Source organism: Rhizomucor pusillus (genome assembly GCF_041956525.1).
Source record: "Rhizomucor pusillus strain CBS 183.67 unplaced genomic scaffold VTP01scaffold_4, whole genome shotgun sequence".
In the NCBI taxonomy this organism is placed as follows: Eukaryota; Fungi; Mucoromycota; class Mucoromycetes; order Mucorales; family Lichtheimiaceae; genus Rhizomucor; species Rhizomucor pusillus.
The window spans coordinates 693,687-712,673 of NW_027192146.1; the positions used below are offsets into that span (position 1 = coordinate 693,687).

An 18,987-nucleotide genomic window follows, 5' to 3' on the forward strand; every position below is an offset into this window, starting at 1 on the left:
CAGCTAGCATTAAACAGTATCTCAGGCACTGTACTGTAAAAATTATCCGTAAAAAATCAGATCAGTTCCTGAATGGTCACGTTCAGGTACCGTATTCAGCAGCTTCTAAGGCATGCAGTTGAAGATATACCCTGATGATTATGCTTAGAATTCTTTGTATTATCTAAAACAGCTGTTGGACGCTCCTTGCGTCATGCAAAGACATCAATAATCATGGAATATAGATGCCTGGTCCATAAGAGTAAATTTTCCTCTTTATCTGCAGACCTGGTGGAGCCTTCCTTGCGTCAGGTACTGAATATCTAAAAACTTTCGAAGGCCCAATCCTTAGATTGGTGTCTGTTTTCTCTGCCAAACTCCAAAAGTGGACATTGGTTTTGATGCCAAGGTCGTGTTTGATTTTAAGAAAAGCGGGGCAATAAGACTCAGGTCTCCACGGAATGGGTAAGAACCAAGTTGTGATCGGCGAGCTTTCAGACTTGTTCTCCTAACGCAGTACGATTATTCAGCTGAGAGCTTTAATGACTTTGTCGCAGGTAACCGAAACTTCCATCGCGGACAATTTTTATGGACAGGAGATCTGACAAAGAAGCTATAGGCTGGGTCAGCGGCGCCGCCGGCATCATCGTTGGCAGTCCATTAGATGTGTTGAAGGTGAAGAAAAGTAGGATAGAGACTGCACGCAATGATAATGTATACGAACTATAAATGTAGACCCGTCTCCAGGCTTCAAACGCTGCGACGACAGCAATGCCAACAGCAGCAGCGGCATTGGATAGCAGGACATCACCCAGAGCCTGGCAAACATTTAAGAAGATGGTTAAATACGAAGGGGTAGGTATATCGATCCAATCTCGATATGAGTGTGCAGGGAGACTTTATGCAGAGAGAATTTAATGCTCTAGCTATATAGTTTGGTGCCTTGTTCAAGGGCGTGCTTGCACCAGTCATGGGTTTAGCCGGCCTCAATGCCATTCTATTTGTATCCTATGGCGGGCTTTTACGCGCGTTCGAGCGGCAGCACCAGCCATCTTCAGCTTTTGACAATAATGCAGACTTTGAACCCACTCTAGGCCAGGTCTACTTGGCTGGTTGCGGCGCCGGCATCGCAAGCTTTTTCTTTTCAACTCCCACCGATCTGGTGAAAATCCAGGCACAAGTTTCAGTTACTCCCAAGAGCTCGTGGCAAGTTACACGAGAGATATTCTCTAGAAATGGAATCCGAGGTACTGTGTGATGTAAACTTTGCTACCTCCTGCTTGATTTTCTTCGGCTAATTTGTATTTCGAATATAGGGTTCTACCAGGGAGGATGGATCACAATTATCCGAGATGCACCTAGTTATGGTATTTACTTTTGGGTGTACGAGGGCATGAAGCGGCTCCTCGAGGTAGATCAGACGCAAAACACATGTGGTTCCAATGCATGGAAGTTGCTCCTGGCAGGAGGTGCAGCAGGGGCTCTGTCGTGGACGTCTATCTACCCTATCGACGTTGTCAAATCCAGACTACAGATGCAGGTGGTTCCGTCGAAGCCTTCGCCATCCAATGCCACCTTCTCCACACCGGCACCGGCAATCCTTTCCACAACAAAGCAACAACGGATGTTACACACGACTGCTATCGCTGGAGCCGAGCCGACACCGTTATCATCATCGACGTGTCCAAGTACTAACATGCGATCAAATACCGCGTCGTGCTCAGCAATTTTAGATGCACGACCTTATGCCTCTATACGGGATTGCATTGTCCGGTCTTATAAAACTGACGGTGCAGGTGTATTTTTTCGCGGCGTTGGACCAACAATCCTGCGCGCGTTCCCTGTCAATGCTGTGACATTTTACGTCTATGAAGTCATGATGGAATTCCTGGACAACTGAAAGCACGCATTATATGTAGAGAATAACTTTAAAAAAATGTAATGAGTATCGTCCATGGAAGTACGACAGTTATAGATCGTCCACTTGCAGGAACCGCTCAGCTAAAGTGATCATCCACCGTCTAAACAGCGATCAGCTCCTCCTTGGATCAGACAGTCGCAGGATGATCGGGTCAATTCTAGGATATAGATTAAACGGGCCGAGTAAGCCTAAACGAACCGATTTGTTGCATTTCGAAGCGGTACATCAAACTATCCCTTTACTCCTTTCTATCAAACGGTGCTCTGCGCGATATTCTTACATGGATTACTTTAGCATGTTTTGATTGTCATCTACTATAAGCTTGGATTGTACCACACTTCTGTAATATGTTGATACCAACGTCAATTAGTCATGTTTCATATGCCCAGTGTTCTGACTGACCGAAGGTTGGAGAAGCTGCAAAACCGAACGTGAGAACCAAGAATGGTGGAGCAGTCAACCCCTTTTCCAACTCTGGATCCTCCTGCTTGTCCCCTTAGTTCATCGAAAAGAGTAGTTTGAGAAAGTTTACTAGCTTGGCGCGCTCCTCATTTTTTTCGTTCCTCCTTATATATCAAGTGGCAAATAACAAAACACTAACGCTTTTCCTTCTTTCCCTGTATCTACTTATGCCGCTACGTACTCACGCTGTAGGAGCTATTGCACCTGCCTTTACAGAAAGTGGAAAGAAGGAGAAAAAACCGAGTGTACAAGCGGTGCAAAAACAGAGTTTTGCATCCAAATTAGAAAAGATCATCAGCAGTGAAAGTCGTCCCATCTTTTTAAGCATACGGGCCTCCGATCAGTTCATATTTGCGACTGCAGCCATTGGATTATTTACGAGCGTAAATAGAGTATATGACTATCGTGTCGTCTTTAACGCAAGCTCATCAATCCGTTCCTGGCTTTGAACAGACATTTGTTCATTCGATCCTGTTTCCTCTTTCACCATTCATCATCAGCCGTATCAACCATGACAATAACGAAAACGTATCATCAACAATGGAAGCAACGGCATCTTCACCATTTGGAGGCAAGTCCTCAGTTGAGACATCAAGAGAAACTGGTATACTGGTCGCGCTGTATGCAGTTGGTCTTTTAGGTATTTTTGAGATCCAGAGGAGACTCTTTACTGCTGGCTAATTCTTTCATCTTCTGCAGTTGGATCTCCACTTTTCGGTTGGTTAGGCGACAAAATACGACAACGCCGTATTCCGATGCTGCTTGGCATATCAGCATCCATAGCCGCCAACATCATGTTCATGTTTGCTATCGCATACTGGATGTTACTCCTAGCGCGATTTCTGCAGGGTGTAGCGAACGCATGCGTCTGGACAATGTCTCTATGTTTGATAGCTGACAATTGGCCAGAAAGTCGACTAGGTAAAAGAAACCCTAAGCACTGCGCAGTAAAGACGTGAAGAAAAATCGGATAAAAGACTGACATACTATCTTTTAGGCCTACAGATGGGGAAACTCATGGGCTTCTATCCCCTCGGCTTAGTTACCGGGTTACCTGTTGGAGGTAAATGTCGAATGTGGAAATTCTCATTCTGTACTTCCAAGTGCAAAGACTGAAATAATAATCGATATTCTTGCTTGCTGTTATTGTAGGAGGTAAGTCGATTGAATTTGAAATGCACAAGCAAAGATTTCTCAATCGAGAGCCGGATGTCTAGTTCTATATGCCAGGCTAGGTCATCAAGCACCTTTCATTGCTTCGATGGTTCTTTGCGGCCTCGACTTTTTCATGCGCCTCGTTATTGTGGAACGATGTCATTCGCCCAAAGAATGGTTCATCAAGCCAGACACCGAAGCGCAGAACGGAAATAATACAACACAGCAGCATCCTTCGCCTGAAATCTCAACGACGCATACAAATATAAGCAGCAGCTGTAGCCACTGCGGTGACCATAACGATGAAAACACGCATACCAAAACGAATGATTCCCAGGTCACTGTTAGCAAACTCTTACGACGACCTCGACTGCTTGTCTCGTTGCATATAACGTTGGTCGTTGCAGCGGTCATGAGCTCCTTCGAGGTAAAGACTTGTCACCTAATATATATTGGAAGTTACTCACATAGTAAGCGTGCGCTTTTGGCTTCCGATTTTAGTCAACATTGTCGATGCGCCTTGCTACCGAGTGGCATTTTGACGAAGCTGCTATCGGTCTTATTCTTCTAGCTTACATGGTACCGAGCATCGCTGCAAGTGCAGTCGCTGGATGGTTCTGCGACAAGTATGGACCAAAGATTGTTGCACTAGTATCCATTGCACTTGTCACGCCAGCTTGCATAGCTATCGGCCTACCAGATAAGAATACACCGTTCTGGCCGCTCTTGTTAATACTCATTATTGGTGGTACCACCATGGCAGGCTGCCAGGCACCCGTTTTTCCAGAGATCGCTCAAGTCGTCGCAAACGAAAACAAATCGACCAGCAAAAAGGACGGCCTCGCGCGAAGTTACGGTCTTTTTAACGCTGCATATGGCACAGGTAAACATCAACTTTCGTTTTTATGTGTCCTACTTTCCATACTTGCCTCGTATATTTACACATGTTTTCGGATTTAATTGAAGGCATGTGTTTCGGTCCTATATTGGCTGGATTTATGTACGCTTCCATTGGATTCTTTTGGTTGTGCTTTATCCTAAGCATGATGTTTGTTGTCTGCTTTCCGTTTGCTTACATTTACACCGGAGGAGATCGACGGCAGCTGATCAATCGAAATCACAACGCAGATCAAATCCAAGTCATAACTATTCCTTCGCCTGCATCGCAAACTTCGATTCCTACTCTTTTTACTAATAGCAATATCCATAATGAACGTGTCTGAGCATTATTGTAAACCGTTTTTGTTGTACTACATTATCTTTCATTTTTTTTCTTTATTTTTCAAGTCCTGACATCCATACTTTCTAAACCATGTACAGTAACAGAACGAGTCAGTCTCCCATTTCATCTCGTAAGGATTACACTGATTGCCACAGCGGATATTGCAGCTATGCTACTTTCTGTATACAAGCGTCCAATTCTCTTATACATAGCAGCAGCTCGACCTAATGTTCATTGTTAAGCAACCGACTTGGTGCATGCTAGATAAAAATCGTGGGTTCAGTTCAAAGCTCTGATACAATCTCTTGGATTTTGTTATGTGATATTTACCAGGAATTTGTTGCAATTTTGAAGATACCACAATTTTTGCGCTCTCAACAGACTTCATATAATCTGTAGGTAAGCCATTCACTGTGGATTTCTCGAAATAGAGCCATCCAATGATTTTTTAACGCGGACCTTAAGATGACCGCAGCTCTCGGAAATTGCCTGCCAGCTTCTTCCTTCTAGCACATTTCTCATGTCCGTGATCTACTACAAATTCAAAGCTGCGAAAGATTCAGACTATGATGTCTTTACTTTTGAAGGCCCAGGTGCGACTGTCTTTGATGTAAAGCGAGAGATCATTCGCGCAAAGAAATTGGCTCGATGCACAGATTTTGATCTAGCCATTTACAATGCACAGACGGACGAAGGTAGTTATTGCGTTAGGTTATACACATTGCGCTTTGCTTAATGCTTGATTGTAGAGTATAAGGACGATGTTTTCGTAGTACCACGTAATACATCCATCATTGTCCGACGTTTACCGGCTTCGCGGCCAGGCAAAGGCACAGCACAGCGTTATGTCCTAGGTGCTTTGCCTGCGGATGGGAAAGGAGCTGCCGCAGCTGGTCCCGGTATGAAAGCAGGGCCTCCTGGAGGGCCTGAACGCTTTGCTGGACGCAACATGAGTCTGAACTACAAGCAACAGCGAGTACAACCGCAAGAGCAACCTTCACCAGCGGCATCAACCACACAATCTTCTACTCAAGAGTCCATAGAACCATCATCCAATGATACAGCAATAGGAAACGATTCGGAAGATGCGGCAATCCAGGCTATGTTTCAGCAAACCACTGATCAATGGGGCGCAATGCAGGAAAAGCTGGCAGAGTAAGTATATTTTACGTAGCATTTATATTGGGAGGCACGCACATTCTCGAAGCAGGTTACATATATGTATACATGGAGAGGGTAAGAAACATAGAGAGCGAGGGGAAGAGGGAGAACTAGAAAGAATGGTTTGATACGTGTCATAATTGGGTGAACGGTGGATGTTATACATACTTGGGTGACGAAACTAGTAAGTGCGTGATGGTGCTTTGCAATAGAAAAAAAAAAAAGAGAAAAAAAAATACATATATAGCATGTTTTGCCACTATGTATACCATGATTGTATATCTACATATTTTCTGCTTGTGTGTCATCTCATGGCTTTCCATCTTGACTTCCGATACTGATATACTGCTCTCTTTTCTTATCAACTCCAGACAACAATATATACCTTATAACCCGAGAGGAGGCGATTTTCGACGAGGACGAGGAGGTTTTCATCAGTCTTCCAGAACTGGTGATGGAAATGACACAAATCCACAGAACCAACCGACACGAGTACCGCCCCCAACATATGTTTGTTACAGATGCGGTCAAAAAGGTAAGGAACCATTGAATTAAGAAAAGAAACGAAGATTTTTAACATACTTTCAGGGCATTATATCAATCAATGTCCGACCAATGGAGACAAGGAGTTCGACAGACATCCCAAGATCAAGCGTACGACCGGTATTCCAAGGAGTTTTCTCAAAGTCATCGAGGAACCAAAGAATGCAGTCAAATCAGGTACTGGGGGTCTGATGGTGACACCGAAAGGTGACATTGTGGTTGCACAAGCAGATTCGTAAGTAGCATTGCATAGAAATGGCGAGAACACATAAACTAAAGCAACATATTTTGTGCAATCCAGATCAACTTGGGACAAACATGTAGCGAAGACTGCAGCAACGCTTAATCTCGGCAATGCAACTGCAGGCGACCTATTAGATATCTATGGTTCCGTACCTGTGCCTGAGCACTTGAAGTGTCCAATTTGCGAGGGGCTTTTGCGTGAAGCAACAATCACTCCATGTTGCGGTGCCAGTTTTTGTGACGAATGTATCCGTGGATACATGCTAGATAATGATTTCTGCTGCCAAGATTGCAGGACCCAAATAGCTCACGGATTAGACGGTTTAATCCCAAACATGGACGTACGAGAAAGCGTGGATAATTATGTTCGTGAATATGTCCGGCAATAAAAGAGGAGACGAGTGTTCCTGCAATAGCAATAAAATTTCTTCATGTGTAAGATGCGGTATTTCCTGTGCCAGTTTGAACAGCTGGAATGCATAGTTATTAACTGTTGATACTTTATAGTATATGAGCGGTCATTATTGTTGTTGCATCAGTGACTAAGCAATCTTCAAGCTACTGTAAATATCGTTGGCAACCTCTTTTGCGTGAGGTATGTCATTATTCTGGCAACATGCCGCTTACAGTACTGTATTTGGTAACAACACTGCAATAAAATTTTCATGTCTTCTCCCTTTTAGAAGATGGCACTTCGACACAGAAAAATGCAGCATTTGGCATGCAAAGAATGGTATAAACCGACAAGTTGTTTTGTGAGATCTTCCGGATTAGACTGGCAAGCCTGCGCCAAAGGTACTATGTCGGTTCCACGCTGTCGAGCATTGCGGACAAACCATGTTTTGGCCACCTGCAAAGAGGCTATCTGCACAGTGTCGGTGGATCCTCACGGGACAATCTTGCAAGTTACAGCGCTCGCCCATTGTGATAACATCGTAGCATATTTTGCATTCTTTGATAACATCGCCGAACTGTTCCCGTAGATATGACTGAAGTTCGAGTACGCAACGTGTGTCCATCGCATAAAAATCGCCATCGGGTGTGCGAAACAGCCATCCGTCGTTCTCCAGCCGATCAAGCAAAGCTTGTGCTTCACGTTGGGGCATTGGTGGTTTCATTTTTGAAGCGAGACCCAGTGCGGCTGTAATACCAATCGCAAATTCTTCATCGTCTGATAAGACAATCAATTCAATCTTTCGCAAATAAAACGTGTCAAATACTAATTCTGATCGACTAATGCAAAGATTGGAGGAAGGAGACTTACAAGCTGTCGTAAATAGGTGATTTCACTGGCTGTGTAACTCGTAGCTGTCTGCGCAACCTCATCGTCTTTAGTATTCACCTAAGCAATTGATTTCCTTTAATTTACTACAGATACTACATGCAAAGCAAGGGAGAAAAGAACTCACAAGAGCAATAACCGGTCGTCCGTCTCGCTCGTCTCTCGACCTTTTAAGAGTCATGTCGACCTCAGCGATCTCCCCGTTAATTACCGCGATAAAGTCGGCAAAGTCAACCATTTCAGCTACAAAACCTGTGTGAGTGCCACGCTCCTATTTATACAAGTTCGCCGCTTCCGTGATTTACATTCGGTCAGTTCGCACACTTCCTCGTAAATATCTTGTGCATTTTCCTCATAGAGCAAGCGATGTGATAGCATCGATTGCAGGAACAGTCTGTGAGCATCGTGATAGCCGGATCTTGTAGAACGAGTTGTTGAAGGAACAATTACGCTGGACATTTAATCGTTCTTCTGAAAAAGAAGCCATGGCCTGGGAAACCGATTTCTTCGGTGTTTGATGGCGCGTTGCGGTGCACGGATAACTGAGTACTTGACCGGTGCAAATCATTATATTGTCTGCTGCAAAATTTAAACCAATACACACTCGTCAAACGCATACATTGTAAACTGCTCTTTCTTCAAAAACATATGACATTCCTTCTTCCTGAAAGCAACGCTCAAAAAAGGATACCTTTTCCAGGCGTGGCAATCAGTGCGGGAGATAGGGTTTGCGGATTCCCTTGTCCTTTCCGCTGTCTCCGATGCCAGACCTCTCGGCATCGCACAAGAACTTTGACCAGAACACTCAATTGGATTCAAAACGGCGAGTACGACGGGAGGTAGATGTATTTGAATCGTCGTTTTCCATAAATTCTCGGACGGCCTGGATCTTGTAGATGGGGGGTGTTGTCGATTAGGATGCACGTAGTATCCATGCATATTTTCTGCGGAGAAGGTCCTGTCATGAGACCTAGGAGAGTTATCAACAAAGGAGGGAAAATTGCCCTTAAATCTTTTCCACAAATACGATTGTATCTTGGAACCATTGGGCGAGCAATCGAATTAGCTGCCAAGTGTATAGCCTTGTCTGGCGCAATTCACATCTTTCGAGGTACTACATAAACCCATTTTTCAACAAAATTCCTTCCGCACCGGTAAATGCGTGCGATACATTCGACGAGTAAAAGGCAAAAAGGTGAAGATGGGAACAAGATCGTCTAAATAACACGATCATCGATCCTATGATGTATGTGACTTTAAAAGGTTGGTTTTGAGAGTCTGATTTGTATTCATGTTAAGAAAATATCCATACGTTAATATGTAAAAAAGAGCTATATCTAGAGTTACGAAAAGATAAAAAGAAAGGTGGTGGGAAGACTGATTTCTCAAAATTTCTTCGGCCCTGCCAAAATGCTGGTGGACCCTTCGACTTTCAACCGTGATAACTTTCTTCAAAGATAATTTTTTCAGACATTGTAATCCGTTTAAAGCATTGTCAGTAGCCTTAAGAGTATTTTAGACCGTTTACAGCGATGTAATTTTGTGTTCTTGGGCAATTATATGCGCCAAAGTTGGGGCGACTCTAACTGAAATGTACCATGGGTAGATCATTAGCCAGGCATCATCCAATGATAATAGAGCATAAAAAATATATCCATGGTAAAGACAATGGCTTCTGAGATATAGAGGATGCAGCCGAGATATTGGCCTCGAGTATTACCGTTCACGCGAATACGTCATATCACGAGCTTTTCACGAGAATTTGGATAGTTGAGGCAAAGTTTTATCGTTTAGGGGTCTGGTTGTTCTGGAAAATGCCTATGGCACACTACATATTCTGTGACAGCCGGGTGTAGGCCTGAGTAAAGGTTTTTCCATCCCGTTGTAATTGAATAGTTTATATATGCGCAACTTTATTTTCAAAGTACAGTTTACCTCACACCAGGTGAGATCGAAGGCTTTCTTTCTCTACAAAAGCTCCAGGCTATTGTGAGCAAGAGATACGGAAGCAGGATGGTTGTAAGCAACTGGATTTAACCAGTTGTCACGGTGGTCAAGCTGATAACCGACGGTGGAACGCGCCCATGGTTCCAGTGTTTGCTTATCGGTAACAAAAACCGGACTCACACCTGTGCAGGCGCCAATGGTCCAAGCCGGAGAGGAGGATGAGGAAGAAGAAACAGGGAGAGATGGTGCTACTGTTGTCGTTGCGCTGAATGGTTCAGGCGTTGCTGATGGCGAAAGAGTGAACTCCCGAGCATCTAGAGATGGCACTCCATCCTGAGAATGAGTAACGGGCATAGAGAACTTTGCAAACAGGTCTGGAGCTTGATTGAACACTTGCAACAGAGCCGTCCTGAGGGAGTCATGGCTACCCTGAAGGATATGAAGCGATTGGCTTGAAGCCTGATTATTCTCGGAAAAGTCGCCGCAACGGACCCAGTCGTGGTCGATACCAGCTCGCCACATGGAGAACGCAGCTTCGTTGGGGCTGACAAGATGGATTTGCAGTTGATCAGCAACAGTCAGATCATCCTGGATCTGCGAAGTGAGAATCAGCTGAGAAATGGCATCGAAGCTGACTTGAATCTTGAATCGGTGACCGCCATCCTGGATTTGCCAAGAAAGCTGTCGGTCTTGAGCGTAACACAATAGATCCCAAGTGCCATTGAAAGATGGGAACCTCGTCCAGGAGCCAATGCGAAGAGCAGTGACAGGGAATTGCACCAAGGTCGGGCCTGCAATTACAGAAAGGAAAGTCAGTGATTTATTTTTGATAATCCTAAGGGGCCATGCAGCCACACCCACACACACCCCTTCTTGAGAAAATGAAATGCTTACCAAGTTTGGATGTGATTCGGTCCGCAGCTTCCGGCTGCTGCCGCTGCTCTTCTTGTTGCTGTAATTGATGATGACTATCTACTCTGGAAGAGGCTGAGCGTGCCCGGCGCCGAGCGTCTTCGCCTTGATGGTGCATCTCTTGAAACCGTTCAGGTGTCATCATGGTGCGGAAAGTAGCCTGATAACGCTGACCCCGAGGCGGTTCAATCCAGCCTGTTCTCACACTGGGCATAAGAGCGGGTATCTTGTTCCCGCTGCCTCCAGCATCGAGCTTGCGTGCTTTAGCACGGCGGTTCTGGAACCAAATTTGAACTGTGCGTTCGGTGACCCCAAGCTCCTGGGCAAGCTGGCTTCTAAGCGCAGCATCCGGAAGCGGGTTGGAGACAAAAGACTCTTGAAGGACAGCAACTTGGCTAGGTTTGAGGTGTGTACGCTTGCGAGTGGGACCCATGTTCACGTTGCGAGATCGTTTTGTGTTCATGGAGAGGGGTTATGGATGGATATGGCGGAGCAGAGCAATGGAGTGGAATGTATCCGTGAACCAGCACGAAGTTTTAACTTGAAGAGAAAGAGGGAAGGGAAGTACAGACGGTTTGACAGAATAGGGAGCGAGTGTCAAGATAGGTCTATATATATCATTTACAGAATACTCTGACAGCAGTGGTCAACAACCAACCAGGACTAGCCAAACTTTTCCATCAGGAGGCCACAAGCGACACATTCGACTTTGCACCTTTTTTGCCACTCCTGACGCATGCCCGACCACCTTGTTACACGACTGCTACCAATGCGTCTCACTTTGGCTTCTTCTCCGAATGCATTGTTTTCTGGTCTGAGCTGGTTGCCAAGCAAAGGTTTCTGCAGGTGTCACCACATGTTGCCAGATTTACTCCCTAACAACAATAACGAAGCTATGAAATTTGTCCAAAAGTCGTGAGCAAAGCCGGAATGGATGGAGTTTTGGTCTCTGCAAGATGCCATCACCCTGCAGAGATGGGAAAAACTGGACGCATCTAGTTGACAACAACAATGAATATGGCAGCGCTACCCACGGGGCCTAGAAGAGTAATTTGGCCGTCGCGAGCGGAACCAAAGATGATGCACCCCGCTGCCATCTGCTGCTTGCTTGGATAGCACTCTAGTCATTTGGATTGCATCGCTCATTGGATGGGTGTCTACAACCAACCAATTGTTGTCCTGAAGATCTCGAAAATAACAACAGCGGCGGCAGCAGCGTGTCGGTGGCTCCGAACCAAAATAACGCTGGTGGAGTCTGGACCAAAAAAGACAGCGAATCGACAGACAAAGGAACATGAACGATCAGTCTGGACAGCTGAAACATCCGTCAGAGTTCCGCCCGTCGTTTGTTGTATATAATTTAAGAGCGCGGTTCTTTTTCTACTCTTCTGCCTTTTGCACCCCTGGTGTACGTCGCAAACATGGCAAAGAAATCCGTCCGCATCGCACCCGATGACGAAAAAAGTTTAATGACAGGTGAGCATCAGCGCACGCATGGTCTGCAGGGTTACGCCTTGTCCAACATCCCGCTTGTAAACAAGATCCTAGCCCGATGCCCACATCCGTGCACGATACCTTTTACGCCATCAATGTCAACTCATCACACGAGGAAGAGGAAGATATCTCTCGATCACGGAGTAAAAAAAGTGTCCGGTCGCCAACGGGAGCGAAGGAACGCATGCTGGAGAAGGAGCTTGCGGACCAAAGAGTGGACGATGATGACGAATTTGACTGGAACGACGATCCGGACCAGCCCCGGCCTCGCAGGCGGAAAACCACGCGACAACGTATCCAGGAAGCAATGCAGCGACCTTGCTGTTGGTCTTACCTGTCACCTTTCACAAAGCGAGTCATCTTCGCGCTCGTTGGATCAATCGTCTTCATAACGCCTGCTGTCTGTGTCAACTTGCTGCTTCCCGCACCCACAGAAGAGGAGCGTGCTGCTCCAAATTTCAAAAACATACGAAGCAATTTGCAGCTTTGGTTCTACTGGGCTGCCTTTGTCTGGCACATTGGCTGGCTAACGACCGTCGTCGTGGAAGCCGTCCCTTCCGCTGTTTCCATGTGGACAAAACTGTTTCACGGCCGTAGGTCGGAAAAGGTCAAATCTGCAATGGAGGTAAGACATTATTGCTGTCCTTACCAATCTGTGTCACATCAATTAATTTGAGAAAAGTATTACATGAGTCTCAAGGGATACCTGGCCCTGCTGATGATTGCATCCTGGAACTGGGGATCCTGGGCATTCTTGACCGATTATCCATACAACGTAAGCTAATGTTAGTCAAGAACTTACATCGAAACAGTCGACTGATGTCTGTGTTTAATTCACACCGTGTAGTCTGTCAAAGAACAAGGCTACTCTGGAGTTATCTGGAAGGTGTTTGCATGTATCTTTGTCGCCTGCTGCTGGCTCTTTGCACAGAAAGTCGTTGTGCAGGTTATCGGTAAGCTCATTAAATGGAAGCGTTTCTTGACAAGAATCTTGACAATGTTGCTGCTCGTTTGTAGCAACACGATTCCACAGGGAAGCTTATAGCGACCGGTTGAAGGAAAACAAGTATGCACTGAAGAGTACGTTTTAAATGCTCCACAGTTTCTATAAAAAAGAAAGGGCCCCACGTGTTTGCTAACTCGCGATATAAATAGTTCTTGACACTTTGAGCAAGTCTGAAGGTCGTAGATCGCGGCCCGAGCCCTCTGGTGTTTTGCGCAACCGCAGGTCCAAGGAGCAGCTGGTGCTTAACGATGATCCAACGGCATACAGTACGAGTGTGCATGAACGACCCGAATATAGACGTCAAAACACAACAGATATTCTCGGCCAATTCCAAAAACGGCTTCAGAATATTGTTCTGACCGATCAACCGCAAATAAGAAGCCGTGTGGACCGCGATAAAGTCGACATCAACTCTACCGAATATGCAAAGAAAGTCGCAAAAAAGCTGTTCTACTCTCTTGCATTCCCTCACGGCATGCCCGCGTCGATAGAAGATGAAGCCAAAATATCTCTAGAATATAAGCATTTCGCGCCGTACTTTGCAACACCCGACGAAGCCGAAAAGGCATTTGCAGTCTTCGACGCAGATGGCAACGGCAACTTGACACGACGCGAGTTCCGAGACACTGTGCTGCGCATTTATAAGGAACGAAAAGCACTTGCACAGTCAGTGCGAGACACAAGTCAAGCTTTAGGCAAAATCGATACGATGCTACTGATTATCAGCATTATGGCCACTGTTTTCATATCTCTGGCTATCTTTCAAGTCGATATCTGGCAGTCTTTGGTTCCCCTAGGTTCATTTTTACTGGCTCTGACATTCGTATTTGGTAACAGTGCAAAAAATATGTTCGAGAGTGTCATGTTCTTGTTCATTACGGTAAGGTTATTCGAAAAAGGAGTATATGGAAACTTTCCGGGTATTAATTAAGGCTGCATTGGCCAAATAGCATCCATACGACGCCGGAGATTATGTCATTATTGATGACCAATACTTGCTGGTGCACAATCTTGGTTTAATGGGCACTGTATTTATGTAAGTGATTAAAAACTCTAGCCTCATTACGACAAGTACATATGCTTACAAAATTATATATCCTAGTCGTGGTGATGGTCAACTTGTGTATGCACCTACGACCGTCTTGATGACAAAACTTATTGTTAACGTGCGACGATCGGGCGATATGGGTGAAAGTATCATCATCAACATCGACTTTAGGACGCCTACAGAGCAGCTGAATCTGCTGAGCGAGAGATTGACAGCCTGGGTCAACAGCGAAAGCCGTGATTTTGCCCCTGGATTCGACATGCGTGTGACGGATATCATCGACGTTAACCAAATTATCCTCACCTTTTGGCTTCCTCATAAGGGAAACTGGCAAGATTTGGGTAAACGATTCAAGCGACGAACGAAATTCATGATTGCTGTCAAGGACATCCTTACAGAATTGAACATCAAATACGAACTTCCAGCTCAACGATTCACACAAACTGCCGGTGAGCAGGGATTCCTGCAGCAAGCCAGCACCGTTAACAATGCAAACAGCAGTAACAATATCATGTCCACCACACCCCAGTCTTTTGCTCAGGGTGCTCAAGCCGTCAACGTCACTACGGCAGCTATGCCTCCGCATACATGAAGGGGCAGTTGCGTTTCTTTATTTTATTTTATTTTTTTTCTTTTACTTGTTGTGCTCCACACACACACACACACATATATATATATATATATATCCGTCATCGTACTTGCATCCGGTATGCGAGTCTTTACAATATTCGCCACGTGTAGTAATACCAAAAACCATTGCCTCTGCAGTTGTATTTTGTTTATTCAACGATTTTCGTTCATTTCACTGTAAAATAAATCATTAACAGGGACTGTTCTAAATCTGATTTCATATACATCTTTTTACGACTACTTGCAGAAGTCTGAAAACATGATTCGCTTATCGTGTGTTGATGAGTTTGGTGTTACTATCAGATGGCAATCGTTAAACGCTGGCAAGTAGCAGCAAAGATATAATGGAATTGAGAAATTCAAATAGGGTATCATATAGGAAAGTGTAAACTCAGTTTGTACTCTTTCTATTTACAAGTGTTCTATTCTTGTTAACTTCGTGCATCACAGATCTCTCCGACATTGAAAGTAGATGCTAACAACTGTTATTCTTGACAAGGAACTGCCAAACACCACGGCAGTATCCATATCTACGATCAGCATACAAGCCGAAAAAGCTGTCAGAAGACAGGATTACATTAAACAACCCCCTAGCACTGCCCCTTCTCCATTTGTTGATTTACAGGCGCTTCACGCTTCGCTTCGCTCGCTGCGCTTAGTTCGCTGAAGCTCATGGCTGATCCGACTCTGTGGAATAAACTCGCATGAATCGATGTTTGAGAGAATGCTACACCTAAAATCTAGCTTCTTGCTGCTTCGAAACAAATCCGCAAACCATCTTCTTATACCTAGCAGTAGATTCCTAGTAAGACTCCCGACGTCAACTTTCAATTCTCGCTATTTTCGAGCAAAATCCTGTAACCGAGGCCTTGAAATTATCGGGGATACATTGTAATAGTAGAAGGTTGTACCTTTTGATAGACTAGAGTTTTTTCTACATAGGACAAACGGTATGGATAGAACAACACAGTTATCAAGTAGCTTGCCTTGCAGAATAATATTTAATAATAAATCCTGAAGTGTTAGCAGAATCAAATATCTTGTAGATTCAATCATATTTCCGTATAGATTGATAGCTGTATGGCAAGATTGTGCATCATTGGTTTGTATCTTGCTTAAGACATGATTTTACACGAGATCCCGCACCTTTGCCCCGAACATAGATGCTCTTTTTCTGTTGCTTTCTTTGAATGCGTCCTAAATATTTCCAAGGAACTAAAGCAAACCTTTAGATCTTTTCTGTACAATTTATACGTAGTATGATGTAGATGAGGCACTTCATTATCTTCTATCAATACAGGTAACGAGATTGGTATTATTCTAGTTATCTTCCTCGACGTACATTGATGCCTCCAACGTAACCTAACCTTCAGGAATATGATCCTATTACGAACGTAATCCATGTATAAACATTCAATGGCAGCAGAAACGCATCAACTAATGCATTGAATCACAGCTGCGGATATAAAAAGGAACCTAGATCCAAAATCTTGTCCTTCGGCTCTGTTCTCTCAAACATCCCGGTACGTTGGCTGCTCACACGAGGTGCAGTACCGTTTCTGACGCTTAACTTCATAGCCGACATGACCTCTGTCCTGACCCGCCACCTCAAATATCAACCGTCTCGCGCCTCTCCTTCGTCTTTTCTCCTGCCTCTCGCGATGCATCACTTCAAGTCCTCTGTCGTGCTTCTTTATTTTAATAGACCGACCCCACGGGTACAAAGTATGTCTACTGGTTTACTTTGCTGCGGTGCACACAGGCTGATACAGAAACACTAGGTGCGCGGTCTGGTCCCTCGTGAATTCGAGGATTACCCTTCGGGGTGTAAGTATCAATTGTGATTATGCAGCAGTAACGCAAGTACTAACGTAATGCTCTTGATGAAAATTCTTGTTCCCAATCAGCTACATTTACTACTCGCTCTTGACTTCTTCATATTCATTCCTGTATTTCTTGTTTGTAATTTAACTTTGATGATTTCTTTTTAATATAAAGTTAACATTGCTCGGAATGAACCCTGAATAATATGTAAAGATAACAAGCCAAAAATATAGGGGGATGAATATGCAAACATAGTAATATATGATCCATGACACGTTATGCAGGTGCGATAATATGGGAAATTTAGTGCGATATGTACTGTATTTCCGAAAAATATAGTCGCGGTTTGCAGATGCATTTGGCGGACTTGCGAAGCTAAACATGACGCTAATAAACAAACCTGTCTAGAAATGTGACAAAGCCATGCCGAGCTCCTCCCGCCAAGTGCATGCAAGCCGCGGTGCATAGTTCAGATGGTGAGCATTAAGAACATATTATAGGAAAAGAATGACACTTACAGAATACCTGTTACTCAATTTCTCATTGTGTGTTTAAATGTGTATCCTATCTATCTGTCGTATGCCATCGACTTATTGTGACACCCACATCACAAGTGCTCTCTGTTGCGACATTTATCTAAGCATTTATGAGAGTGCGAGACAAATCCTTCGAAATCGCTCAAACTTATACGATTGCATGCTTCATTAATTCTGGTCGTGAGTGTCTCCTTCTCCGAGAACCTACTGCGCTTCATGTTGACATGGAAGGCAGACTCATCTAGGAAGACACAATTAGTCCTAAAGTCCATATAGGTTCCCTTCCATTTGCGAACGCAGTCAAGACGCTCTTGAATCTTGGCCCCGCTGCTCCTGTCTACAGGCTGAAACCGGGCCTCCTTAAGTGACAGATTGCACTGCGTCCTCACGAAATCATAAACGGTACTCTTAGAGACTTTTGAGCCCTTTAAACCTCTGAAACGGTTGCTCCATGAACTGCTCCAAGATAACCGAAGAGTTCTCATCGACGTACTCTAGAATGACCTTCTTATGCTCTTCACCAAGGATATGCGGACGACCATTCTTCTTACACTTCGCGAATATGCTATCCGGATTCACCTCATACTGTTTGGCCCATCCTTGAGCTGTACGGACATGGATACCTAACTGTTTTGCGGCAGCTGAGGCACTCAGAACTTTCTCAAACATCAGTTTGAAGAACCTGACCTTATCCTGGTCCGTATAGAGCGTGTACGCTCGCTTGACAGATGCTTCTCTCATGAGAATGTTCACAGCTTTCTTTGCAACTTCGGTCTGCATGGTATCTGACCCATGAATGCTCTCGCAAGGGAGATTACGCAAATACTGCGTATATGATCTTCGCGTTTCAAGAGCATACTGCTCTTCGTCGACGCCGTAGTCCATGGGCTCAGGTCTGCCGTATTCGTTGACAGCATTGCCTTGCCCATTTTCATAAAAAACTGGATGCTCATCTTGTAATCAGAAATTTCAACCGTAGGATGTGGAAAGCTGGGCTAAAAATGTTTACATGCTTTATATACTCTTGGAGGTGCTAAGCTTTGCATGACAATATCACCGGAATATGTGACATCCACACTTGGGAGAATGAGTAATCGGTTTTCATTGGATGACGAATTTAATTAATGGAAAGAGTGTGTATAGCAAGAATTAAGGGGATGAATGGAAAACAAATATCAGTCTAGAAAGGTATGCTGAAATCAAAAGATCACAAAGCCTATTGACATTGTCAGCTTCTCCGCTGTTTCTCAATAGATAAAATATGCCAAGTAAACATGGCAGTACCTGAAACACGGGCTCAAGATGGGACCTCATGTCTGTGATCATATTGGGAAGGTGGCCTTTACAGTGTTTCGCGTTTGAAAATGTAGTTTTTGGGAGAATCAATACAAAATCGAAATCCAACAATGTAGAACTTGGCGCACCAGTGTGAAAATTGGTATATCTGTGAAAACTTTAGACACCAAATTGCACTTTGCAGGTTTTCACTGTAAACTACATATTGAAGTACCAATGAAGATATGAGAGTTAACTCAAAATTAACAAGAAATCTAATTTCTCAACAGCATTGTGTCTTCAGACGCTGTCCTGCTTTTCACTCTTGTCTTCATCCAAGCTCTATT

The 18,987-nt window shown here is 44.4% G+C and overlaps 8 protein-coding genes across 8 annotated transcripts; 5 read left to right on the plus strand and 3 right to left on the minus strand.

Annotated features, from left to right (window-relative positions):
- Positions 1-440: 440 nt before the first annotated feature.
- On the plus strand, positions 441-1,879 carry VTP01DRAFT_7580 (uncharacterized protein; the record flags this gene model as incomplete). Its single annotated transcript, XM_069386607.1, has 6 exons — positions 441-444; positions 510-536; positions 599-654; positions 715-834; positions 914-1,226; positions 1,296-1,879. 6 exons carry the CDS (start codon positions 441-443, stop codon positions 1,877-1,879), a joined length of 1,104 nt encoding a protein of 367 aa, XP_069242045.1.
- Positions 1,880-2,529: 650 nt separating this feature from the next.
- VTP01DRAFT_7581 (uncharacterized protein) lies at positions 2,530-3,579 on the plus strand (the record flags this gene model as incomplete). Its single annotated transcript, XM_069386608.1, has 5 exons — positions 2,530-2,745; positions 2,816-3,002; positions 3,062-3,283; positions 3,360-3,425; positions 3,515-3,579. The coding sequence occupies 5 exons, from the start codon at positions 2,530-2,532 to the stop codon at positions 3,577-3,579; spliced, it is 756 nt and encodes a 251-aa protein (XP_069242046.1).
- A 44-nt stretch (positions 3,580-3,623) lies between these two features.
- VTP01DRAFT_7582 (uncharacterized protein) lies at positions 3,624-4,740 on the plus strand (the record flags this gene model as incomplete). Its single annotated transcript, XM_069386609.1, has 3 exons — positions 3,624-3,944; positions 4,019-4,400; positions 4,484-4,740. 3 exons carry the CDS (start codon positions 3,624-3,626, stop codon positions 4,738-4,740), a joined length of 960 nt encoding a protein of 319 aa, XP_069242047.1.
- A 519-nt stretch (positions 4,741-5,259) lies between these two features.
- Positions 5,260-7,075, plus strand: VTP01DRAFT_7583 (uncharacterized protein; the record flags this gene model as incomplete). The annotated part of the gene is made up of 5 exons (XM_069386610.1): positions 5,260-5,434; positions 5,489-5,894; positions 6,272-6,435; positions 6,489-6,678; positions 6,745-7,075. The coding sequence occupies 5 exons, from the start codon at positions 5,260-5,262 to the stop codon at positions 7,073-7,075; spliced, it is 1,266 nt and encodes a 421-aa protein (XP_069242048.1).
- A 381-nt stretch (positions 7,076-7,456) lies between these two features.
- On the minus strand, positions 7,457-8,427 carry VTP01DRAFT_7584 (uncharacterized protein; the record flags this gene model as incomplete). Its single annotated transcript, XM_069386611.1, has 4 exons — positions 7,457-7,879; positions 7,951-8,028; positions 8,096-8,211; positions 8,274-8,427. The coding sequence occupies 4 exons, from the start codon at positions 8,425-8,427 to the stop codon at positions 7,457-7,459; spliced, it is 771 nt and encodes a 256-aa protein (XP_069242049.1).
- A 1,509-nt stretch (positions 8,428-9,936) lies between these two features.
- On the minus strand, positions 9,937-11,290 carry VTP01DRAFT_7585 (uncharacterized protein; the record flags this gene model as incomplete). The annotated part of the gene is made up of 2 exons (XM_069386612.1): positions 9,937-10,706; positions 10,810-11,290. The coding sequence occupies 2 exons, from the start codon at positions 11,288-11,290 to the stop codon at positions 9,937-9,939; spliced, it is 1,251 nt and encodes a 416-aa protein (XP_069242050.1).
- Positions 11,291-12,248: 958 nt separating this feature from the next.
- On the plus strand, positions 12,249-14,967 carry VTP01DRAFT_7586 (uncharacterized protein; the record flags this gene model as incomplete). Its single annotated transcript, XM_069386613.1, has 8 exons — positions 12,249-12,303; positions 12,369-12,946; positions 13,004-13,096; positions 13,169-13,274; positions 13,339-13,401; positions 13,477-14,207; positions 14,278-14,363; positions 14,430-14,967. 8 exons carry the CDS (start codon positions 12,249-12,251, stop codon positions 14,965-14,967), a joined length of 2,250 nt encoding a protein of 749 aa, XP_069242051.1.
- Positions 14,968-17,773: 2,806 nt separating this feature from the next.
- Positions 17,774-18,250, minus strand: VTP01DRAFT_7587 (uncharacterized protein; the record flags this gene model as incomplete). Its single annotated transcript, XM_069386614.1, has 1 exon — positions 17,774-18,250. The coding sequence occupies one exon, from the start codon at positions 18,248-18,250 to the stop codon at positions 17,774-17,776; it is 477 nt and encodes a 158-aa protein (XP_069242052.1).
- Positions 18,251-18,987: the final 737 nt, after the last annotated feature.